This window comes from Trachurus japonicus, chromosome 12 (assembly GCF_045865225.1).
Source record: "Trachurus japonicus isolate A0001 chromosome 12, Traja_1.0".
NCBI classification, from domain to species: domain Eukaryota; kingdom Metazoa; phylum Chordata; class Actinopteri; order Carangiformes; family Carangidae; genus Trachurus; species Trachurus japonicus.
Window position 1 is genome coordinate 17,174,150 of NC_140918.1, and position 10,968 is coordinate 17,185,117.

At 40.8% G+C, this 10,968-nt stretch overlaps 1 protein-coding gene across 1 annotated transcript; it reads left to right on the forward strand.

Annotated features, from left to right (window-relative positions):
- Positions 1–7,572: 7,572 nt before the first annotated feature.
- Positions 7,573–10,369, forward strand: LOC146977394 (T-box-containing protein TBX6L-like). Its single transcript, XM_085794320.1, has 8 exons — positions 7,573–7,808; positions 8,063–8,165; positions 8,839–9,003; positions 9,089–9,235; positions 9,390–9,466; positions 9,613–9,686; positions 9,807–10,044; positions 10,165–10,369. Exons 1-8 carry the CDS (start codon positions 7,600–7,602, stop codon positions 10,367–10,369), a joined length of 1,218 nt encoding a protein of 405 aa, XP_085650446.1. The 5' UTR covers positions 7,573–7,599.
- The last annotated feature ends 599 nt before the right edge of the window (positions 10,370–10,968 follow it).

The following is a 10,968-nucleotide window of genomic DNA, read 5'->3' on the forward strand; positions in this document are numbered from 1 at the left end:
CTGTTGTGGCTGTCCATTTTGCTATTCGCCTGTCCTCACCCACACATCAAAGAGCCTGAAGCAGGAGCCCTGAAGCTGGCACAGGTGCAGAATACTCAACACAGACCTCTAAATACCCGATAGAGTAAAGCATTTGAGCCATGGGAGATGCTGCAAGGAAACAGGATGCCGGGGCAGCTGTTTTTGGACTACGATGAAAACCCTAAACAAAATTTCTTATCTTATGAACCCGGCAACAGCCCAAATGTTGGAAACACAGCAAGTTCCATAGGATGGAAATCCAATTTGAATTTCTCATGGATTCGGGATATACAATACAGATATAAACATGCGTAGAAGATTCACATGTTATGAATCTTGCTATCTAACTCTCTCACACACACAGCCTCTGCAAGCATGACTAAACCCAGTCAGACTCGAGTGAGCTCAGTCATGTTATCTACATGTGCATTACAACTATGCAAATGTATGTAAATTAGCGAGATACTGCTGGTCAGCCATCAAGTCTTCCCTTTAAGCAGGAATGACACCTGAAGGCCTGTGTGTTTATGACCAATGGCAGAGCGCTTGTAGGCTGGGCAGAGCCAATCAATCTGACCGGTGAACCAAAGTGAGGCAGAAAAATTCCCTGCTGGAGCACTTCATACTGGAAAACTCACGGCATGGATTTAAGTGAGAGGATGTTAAATGTGTGTGATGCACCACCTGATATATTAAGATAATGTAAAATGAGAACAGACATTTTAATTGCTCACAGCAGCAGGATCCAGGGTTCAGTCCTTGATGTCTGGGTGTTTGTATGAGTTTCCTCCAGGTGCTTTGCTTTCCTCATCCAAACACATATAAACTTGTGCTCGGCAGCCATATCATGAGTACAAACGGCAAGGCCTGGCTTTGTATATTATTAACTGCAAGCCTCAAGACTACCTTTTTTTTTTTACTAGGTTCACAGTGGCCCCCTAACTTAAAATTTTAGGAGCGCAAACAGAAAACCTATAGGGGCACACACTACTTGCAAAGCAAATATTCACATTTCCTTTTCATTCATGATCCTCAAACACATTGGCCTGAAGCCTGTAATTACATATTACAGATTCTTTGAGTCACCCCTTTCCATGTTTCACCAGTGTTTAAAAAAGAAAAACAGCTCATTTGCTGGTTGCACATGCGAAAGTAGAACAATTTATTTTATTTTTTAGGGAGGAGGGTACTTAAAGCAAGTTTCTACAATTACAGCATTACATAATGTCGCTCCACTTTCTCCAGTGTCACTTGACAAGTACTCCACCTGCTATATTGATGTATGAAAAGAAATTAATGTAAAAGTTGAACCTACTGTACCACGTGCAGCTTTACAACTTAGCCTCCCATTGTTTGGTCCTACGCTGCCCTCTGCTGGTGCTGAAATATAAGCTTTGAACAGGAACCACCTATCTTGCTGAACGTTGACTCTTTGGGGTAAGATTTTTTGTTTTTTATCAGTCTTATAATGCAATATTAAAACTGTAATGAATGAAAAAACACATAGTTACGATTGGTTCAGCTCTCCAATGATTGACAGGAGACTGATCCGCGTCTGTTGTTGCCCACAACATTTTCTCAGTACATTTCAGAGTCATATCTCATAATGCAATGATTTTGTCAAAGACCCGAGTAAAAGAAAAAGATCTCTTTGAGATGAAGAGAGTTGAAGCTCTGCCAGTGGTTCTCTCATAGCATGCTTTCAGATTTCCCCCTGAGCCAGCTGAAAGCAGCGCTGGTAGCAGGAGTATCCGCAGGGGTATCAGCTCTGATCTCCCCAGGCATCTCGTTAAACTTCTGTGGGCCTCTGTTGAGATGCTTTAACTGAAGTCTTGTCCCCCTCCCACTGAGTGTTCCTCAGACCCTCGATCAGTTTTTATTTGCCTGACAGCCACTTAATTTTCTGACCATTCAAAAAGTTTTAGTCTTCATAATTAAGTTCTACATTAGAAGCTCTAAACTCTGTCTGTACTTTACCTTCTCTTTTTACTGTAACCTTGTTTCTAGATGAAGAAGAACTGTCCCCTCACTTTCCTTCTACCTTTTTATCTTCAGCTGCTGCCACTTGTCTCAAGACGTCTTCTTCTTTTTCTCTTTATTCACTCCGCAGAGCTGTCTCTCATCCTCTCTTCAGTCTCTTGCCCTTCTCTTTTGTCTTGCCTACTTTATATCCTCCCCCCTCTAATTTTTTCAGTTTAATCGTTTCATTAATTTCTCTATTTCCATCAATTCCTTTTCAATTTCTTTTCATTTGTCATGCTTTTCACCATAAAAGTCAAAAAGTCATTACATTACTTCACATGAAAATCTTTCCGTCCCCCTTTGAGTGTTAAGATGTCCTTGATCAGACTGCACTTACAGCACTAACAAGATATTTGTTTCCCTCGCTGAATGTTCCTGTGTCTCCTTTTGAATCTAAATTGTCTCTCTCTCTTCTTGTCTGCTGACATATTCAAACAAAAACCCTTTCATAAAAAAACTCAATACTTTTTGAAGGTTGAGTAAGTCATACAGACACAAGCATTTTAAACTGAACACATATCAATGTGTGTTCTCATGAATAAAAACAGCCTGAGTGCATATGACAACATTATTATTGAAAACACACAGACTCTGCTATTCAGAGCTGCTGTTGTTCTTTTTCCTGTAATTTTGTATCTACAAATATCAAATTTAGCCAGGAATAATACACAGTACATGCGGTCCAGTCATTCTCTGTAAAAACAAACATAACATTTAACTACAAGAGAAAGAATAAATTGTGTCCTTTATGAACCTTTCTACATCGCTTTTGAGGATGATCAATGCAAGAATATATTTCATTCATCCATTATGTGACAAAAACAATGCTCTCAATGCTTAAATTATAGGAGTGCAGGGTGGGAACTGGAAAAAAAAATGCAAATAGCTACTAGCCTACATCTTTATCCTTTGTAATAACAGAGTGCTTTGGCAATTGTATTATCTTCCTCCTAACATTATTTTTGCACTAGTAAAACAGCATTACGTGTTGTTAAAGCTTATTCAGACAGATACTCTGTTGCTATATTAGGTGCAGAAAAACTCATTTTCACAACTGTATGCGTTGGTGCGCTCAGCAGACCAGGGAATTATGGTTTTCAGAAAGTGCTGTTTCTCCTAAAGGCTTTAAGATTAAGTATGTCATGGCTGAAAAGTTGTGCTTTCATTTTTAGTTAGTCATGTTGTGGCACTGTTATTATTAGTTTTGGCATTATTACTCAGCATCATTTCTACTGCCTTATTTCATATTTACACTATATATCAAAATAATACATTTAGATTGTATCTATATTCTAATAAAATACATTTTATGGTTTTTAATGGGCTGTTGAGGCTCTTTGTGTGTATTATTGATCACCAGTACATTTTAGCAAGTACTGTATATTTTGAGGTTGTTGTACTTTACTATTCCCATGCCATGGTATTTTATGCTTAAGTCTGTAATATCTGACCTTACTACATTTAATTTCTCTGACAGCTGCTGTTATTAGTTTCCTTCCAGATGTGAAAAGGGGTTAGAGAGGGAAGAATTTGCCAATATCTCACAAAAGCAAAAATTCAGGAAAGGTTTAAAACTGGAATGCAGATTTGTTTATCAGACTTTTGCTTTTTGTCTTCTATATCCTTTTTGGTTGGAGACCAGCACACTTTGATTTGACACTTGTTAAAACCGATGCATAAACATTGGCATAATAAATAGCAAATCTCATCACTCACAAGGACAGTTTATCTATATAATGGGTTTTTTTTTTTTTTTTTGACACTAAATAAATTGTGAGATTGACACCTCTACATTTTTACGACGACTGGAATGCTTTCACTTGCAATGGAGTATTTTTACATTGGGACTTGAAAACACACAGCAGAAGGTAAATATATCTACAGTATATTTCTAAAGTGGTGAGTAATGGTGAAATGGCTGATAAGTCCAGTCATTTCTGCTTTTTAGAGTGATCCAGCAGGTGGCGATATTGACAAAGAAGAGTCAAAGTGAAACTAAACGTTTGTAAAAAAAAAAAAAAAAAAAAAAAAATTCTATGGTTATAGGACAAAGGTGAACATTACTCTACTATAGATCTGTGTTAAGTTATTATAAAAAAAAATATGGTAAAGATATATCAATCTTTGTATTTTATCCAATATTAAAGAGATAATTGAAACGATTTCACTCTATGTGGCTTCTTCTCATTCATTCTTGATGTGTGTCCTTCATAGATCAGTGATCAGTTCTGTATTTCAGGTTGACACCGCAGTTATGGGTGTTTGTTTTTTTTTCCAACATCCTCTTTCTTTGTAAATGAAGAAGGGAAAACATGATGAATTCCCCCTCCCGACACGTACGCACACCTTCCTTTGTCTGGAAATGAAATTACCTGGCTTGGGGGTACCTCAGCATTTGCAGTAGTTTGCAAAGAAGGAGAGAGGATTATTCATCCCACCCACTCAGTCCTTGCACCGTCCCACTTCATCCAAGCAGAGAGCAGATCACAGGCACAGAACTACCAGCACTGGGGTTATGCACTGCATCTCCCAGCTGCAGCTTCGACTAACTCAATGAAACTGTTGAAACCACACCATTTCCTGTGCCAGGAGGTATTTTTACTGCAGCGGCACTGATGCGCTCAAAAAGGCACAAAACAAATGTAAAGCAGAAGAAATGCTGCTGATACCATCTAACACAGTACTGCGGCTTTCACCTTTTGCGCTATCACTGCTGATCTGCAGTTTACGACCCTGTTGGATCTACTGTAGACAAAACTGTGAGCAAATACTCTCAAAGCTCATCTCTAGTTCATTTACAGCACCGCCCATCCTGCGAAAATACCATTTGCAGAAGCAGATGTGAGTGATGTCTTCTCTACATGAACTTGACTTTGTAGCATAGCTGCAGAGGTGACACATGCCGCAGGCAGGAGCACACTGAATTCCATATTCAAGCCCAAAGTTGATTTAAGCAAAGGAGAAATGTTTCAACATGTCTACGGTTGCAGCGGAAAGGCCTTGTAGAGAGAGCCAGTCACTCTTTTACTCTTTCCAAGACTGTACTGTCAAATCCAGAGAAGTGACTCATTCTGTTCAGGTAAATAATACCGTACAGGTTGTGCATCCAGACACAACATTACAAATACACACACTGCAGCCCTGGGTCCCAGCTGTGAAGCTTTGAAACACAGATTCAATATGTATCTGTCAGAATTTCTTCTGAAATTGAAAACAGCAAGCCTCACACCCAACACCTGACCTTTAAAGGAAGCACTAAAAGGTCAGAGAAACAGAAGTAAACAAATGCGTAATGTTCCAAATAATTCATCTCCTTCTCTTTTCTATACTCTGACAGCCGAGCGGATTCGTATCAAGCCTGTTTTAGTTGCCCTTGACAGCAAACTGCTGCATCACACATAGCAGCCGAGGGCAAACGTATGTAATAGCTCGTCCGGATCTCTTCCCAAACCTGAGCTCTGTGGGCTCTTAATGGGTGACGAAGCATTAAGGTCAAATCTGAACGTCTGACCTCGGATAAACACATTTTGACACGCGCTCCTGGTGAATCTGCAAGGCCCTCGGGAATATGCAGTGGAAAACTTTGCAAACACACATTTCAGCTGTTCTGCTAGGCCTATGAGCTCCGTTTGTCTTGAATGTCGCTCTGTTGTAACCTTAGGGCAAAAATAAATGCATTTTGTCTGTGCATTGCCACCGGTGCCATGCATAACTGACACCACTGACCACACTTAAAATGTTTAACCCGAAAAGGTTGAAAGTGACTCAGTGGGGCTTTTTTATGGCCTTAATCGCAAACGTTGAAAGAAACACAACTTGGTATGCTTGTTTCAAGAATGTTGATTGATTTTCTAAGGTAAATGAACAATCATTGAAAATACTCCCTTTCATCTACAAAATCTAGTTTGGTTCTTTTCTCCATAAGAAGCTTTAACCTTTTTTACAATTTTCTGTTGCCTCATCATAAATATTCATGCGCTCTTCATTAAAGCTAAATGCTCTTTACACTGATGAAAGTATTCTAACCCTTAACCTCCATATTCTCACAGCTGCAACCGAACATCAAACAGAAATCCTCAAGAAGCCTCATTTCCATACGTTTACCCTTAACACAGGTTAGAAAATGTTAGATACTCAATAAATCTGTTGGTTTCAACAAATGCAGTGCTGACTCAAGACTTAAATTATTTGAGATTAACACTTTTTTTTTTTTTTACCAGGATTAATTTCATTTAGCATTAAACTGCCTGGGCTGTAAACTTTAAACGTTGCCCTCCATAGCGCCGCTGGTCCTCCCTTCCTCCCATCGGTCTTTCATGTGAACGGGCTGCTAACTGCTGGCTCCATCAGAATGCTCGCTCTCCTCCCAGACCACTTAAGGTAGCATGAAGTGGGGGGGGAGGCCGGGCCAAATGGCCTCATAGGATTAGCAGCATTGTTCACCATTGTCAAGGCTAGACCCCAACTCCCATCACCTCTGTAATCTCCCAAACTTCTCCTCAATACACAAACCAAAGCTGCCGGGAAGGGACCTGTTTGTCTGCTCTTCCACCCCTCACCCCCCCAAGGTGCTTTGAAATTCTGCTCACTGTCCTTCAACTTGAACAACAAGAGACGAGTGGGGAGTGAATCTTTTATGCATACAGAGTGTACGGCAGGCATGTATAGGTGATGACCACTACTGGATGCATGGTAGTATACAAAATCATCACAGCTGCTTATTATTAAAGGTCTTTCATTACAAAAAATGACGGATAGACACAAGATTCATGTTCTCATTTGATGGATCACCATTCATATCTCTTTGAGTCATTTTTACTGTTTCTCGGAAACACCAAAAATGCCAAGAAACGTTTAAGTTCTGCATGCTGTGACCGCAGCATACTAGCATGTAAAAAAAAATAAAAAATCTAGCCTATGTATTTGAACAAAAAGACACCAACATTACCCATGATGCCTTAGTATGCATGTAAATTAACAACAAAGGCCTCAACATGCAAGGAATGGTCTCACCTGCCCCCTCCAGTCGGCTCTAACCACACCCACCTGGCCACCTAGACTCCACCCTTTCCGTAATGACCAATCAAGTTCATGGCTCACGCATTTCAAGGATAGAGACCCCTTGGTGTATTTGACTGCAGAGTTAGAACATCTGAAAGCAGCACTTTGTTTAGAAACTTCAAGGATCCACTAGGTACTGTTGGAGGACGTAGCAGCAACATGCAAGACTTCACTGGTAAGTTTTTTATCTTGTTTTTACTGTGTTCAATGATGTGATGTTGTTGTTGGGGTTGAGGTGAGGCCGCTCTTGCAGGATGCATTTGTCCATTAAGAATTAAAATGCACTTTTCAGTTTAATTCCCACGACAAAATGCACACGCTTCCTTTGCTTCAGATTTGAAGATGAACTGCAAAGAGGATCTGCAGGGCTACTCTCACTTTCTATCTGCAGTATAAAACTTTTAAATAGAACTCTTTGCAGAGATATTGTTTTGAGAGAATATATTTTTCCTCTTTCTAATACTCCTATGAATTCCATACTGCAATAAACAAGTCATGTGCTGTATAAATGCAGCTGTAGAACAGTTTACATGTTTATTTGTTTTTGTCTCCTCAGACTCCAAATCTAATCTAAGCATGCCCCGGTCCCCTCCAGCTGCTGACTCATACCAGCAGGGCTGCATCAGGATGACCCTGGAGAACGCCAATCTCTGGAAGTCCTTTCACAGCATTGGAACAGAGATGATTATAACAAAGCATGGAAGGTAACAGCGCTGGCACAGTTGGTTGGCTACTGAATTAAGAATCAAGATTTGTTCCCCCTCTGCTTTCTCAAAGTAGCAGCCTTGTATTATTTATCGCACAGAGCACAAATTATAAGGATTTACCTACTGGATGTTATTAGCTGCAGAGCAGAGACATGACACATATTACACAGAGTTTTGCTTCAAGGATCATAATGATACAGTTTGCAAAAAAAAAACATTCACTAAATTATGGTTTTGTGTATTTGTTCCAGGAGAATGTTTCCTCACTGCAGCATCAGTCTATCCGGGCTCCAACCTTTTGCCAATTATGTCGTCATGATGGATATGGTTCCTGTAGACAGCTTCAAATACAGGGTAAGAAAAACACACTCACTTCGGACACGACATGTTCATTTTTAATTTGTTTCTTTTCTTTTCCTGTATTTTTGTTTTGTCCTGTTGGGGATACAAACCAACAGTCTGCAGTATGTAAAATGCAGCAGTCTGCAGCCAGACACAGACCTGCCCACTCTGGGCTGCACCACTGCATATCAAAGCCTTTCATTGCTTCCTGTTTGTGCACTCTCGGCTGGAGGCCCAATCAATTAGCATCCCTCCTCATTCACAATCAGTGAATGAGGAGCAGTCGGCCATCCATACATTCAATGGCACTCTCATCAACTGATGTGGCCCATTTGGTCACAGATATTGCTTTTAGCACACACTTGAAAAACAATGAAGGTGAAGTACTGGAGGAGAGTTTTATTGTTCTTTGGTGGCGGTGAATGTGCTGAAATAGCGGCTTTTTATGATTTTCCTTAAAGAATCCTCTCAGCATAAATGACCGGAAAAACAGATGCCCTCCTTAACAGTGTAACACTGTGTGAAGAGTATCCCTGCTGTTAATACATAAAGTTTTCATGCACCACATTTCCCCACGAGGAAAGGAAAAAATCGATTTCATGCTTCATGAAGAGTTCAGATTAATCAGACATGTCCTGAGGTCTCACCCTCTGTAACCTTATCTCTCCTCCTCATTTCTCTGTAGTGGAAAAAGGAGCAGTGGGAGGTGGCGGGGAAGGCAGAGCCCCAGCCCCCGTGTCGGACATATATGCACCCAGACTCCCCCGCCACAGGGAGTCACTGGATGAAGCAGTCGTTGTCTTTCCTCAAGGTGAAGCTCACCAACAACACCCTGGATCAGCACGGCCATGTAAGACACCACTCCACCGTCCTGAATCAATCAGACTATCCTGTATGTTTATGCTCCGCTGCTCACTCTGCTCTGCTCCCATCAGATCATCTTACACTCCATGCATCGATACTACCCCAGATTTCACGTGATACAAGCAGACAGCCCTTACACCGTCCGCTGGGGACAGTTTCAGACTTTCTCCTTCCCGGAGACGACTTTCACCGCAGTGACCGCATACCAGAACCCAAAGGTACAAACAGCTACTCTGCCACACTGCCATCTTTTATAAAGCAACTTTAACCCAAGACAGTTTTTATAATACACTGTGGATTTCCAGACCTTTGACATGTCTAGCCTCCATCATATATCTAATATGTAGCTTCTCTTGCCCCTTTCAATTTTAGATCACCAAACTGAAGATTGACCACAACCCTTTCGCTAAGGGCTTCAGGGAAGGAGGCACCCATTCCCACAGCAAAAGGTAAATTAGGTTTTAGTGTGTTGCAGGGTAGTCTTAATAAAATAACATGATGGTCAATGTGATGAAACGGTGAAAAAAGAAATCATGTAAACTGGCAAAAAAGTGTAAAAAAACAAAAGCTTAAAATGTAATGTTTTTTTTTATAGGTGTCGTCCCAACAGAAGCCCTCCTGCAAAGAGACCCACACTGGACAGGAAGGCTCTTTGTGATAGTCCTACTGGTAAGTTCTGAGAGAGTAGAGGTCATTTGAAAAAATAGAAATGAATATTGGTAGAATGAAAAAAAATATATGTACAATAGTCTTTGATGTTCATATTAAATCATTGTATTTCCCTCTCAGACCTGCAGAGGATGCCCTCCACCTCTCAGTCGGTTCAGGCAGGGAAGAATCAGGCCTCAACACAGCAGCAGCAGCAGCAGCAGCAGCCACTGAAGGGGGGTCACCTTTCATCCTGTGCTCTGGAGCAAGACCCATCTGAGAGTCTCCACGCTGAGCCCCTGGAGCTGCACGAGTATGACTACAGCTGTGAAGAACAGATGGTGCCTGCGTCGGTGGCCTACCAGCCCTACAGGTCTGAGTTAAGATACTTAGGATAAAGATAAAATCCAACGAGGCTGCGGGAAAATAAACTTTCAGATAAATATATACACACAATCGTGCATGGCAATTAATCCGAACATCACTTTCTTTTCCCCAGATCTGTGGACTACGCCAGATTCCCATTCCCCACCAATGATGTGGATGCACATCCACATCACCCTCCACCTCACCCTCTCGCCACAGCGGAGCATGGCGCCCAACAACATGCCTACCACCACCATCAGCCCCACCACCACCACCACCACCACAGCAGTGCAGCCGACTGGAGCCAGTACCCACTGTTCTCGTACTCGTGCTGGTGAACTTTGACCCCAAAGCTTTGGGGAAAAAATGAAGACATGCAGAGAAGACCAGCAACTAACTGAGAGGCTATTGTCCTGTAGTTTGTGTTAAAAGTGTATAAATGTGTACAAAGTTTCATGTTTGTCCAGGAACTTATAACATGAGGTAACCTGGACAAAGATCCAATTCATCGAATGTGGAGATTTATGTTTTCCCCTTTTTATATTTCTGGTCACTAACGTGCTCTCTCAGCTGGAGCTTTTATAAATAGATGCATTGTGTGTTCTGAGACATACAGTATATTGTTCTGTTTCGAGTCAGGGGAAATAAATGTGAAATTTAATCTGGAGCCATGATATCCATCTGTACTGTAACAGACCTATAAGAAAACTGTTCATGTGTCATATTAACTTAGTTGAAAGTTGAGGTAGCCTATAAAATTGAGGTTAAAATGACGTATTATGAAAATAACAAGATTGAATTTAATGCACACACTGATTGAATTTACTAAACAGCAAACTGTGAAAAATACTGTTTTTCAAACTCATACAATATAATCAGTATGCATCAAAAAGTGACTATATTTTTTAACATAATGCATAGCACAATAAATGAAGCT

Excerpts from the sequence above, each read along its gene's own strand:
- LOC146977394 (XM_085794320.1), top strand. The coding sequence starts at position 7,600 with ATGTGCTGTATAAATGCAGCTGTAGAACAGTTTACATGTTTATTTGTT. Across the intron at positions 9,687-9,806 it reads TCTTTGTGATAGTCCTACTG|ACCTGCAGAGGATGCCCTCC; the intron begins GTAAGTTCTGAG and ends TTTCCCTCTCAG. Across the intron at positions 10,045-10,164 it reads TACCAGCCCTACAGGTCTGA|ATCTGTGGACTACGCCAGAT; the intron begins GTTAAGATACTT and ends TCTTTTCCCCAG.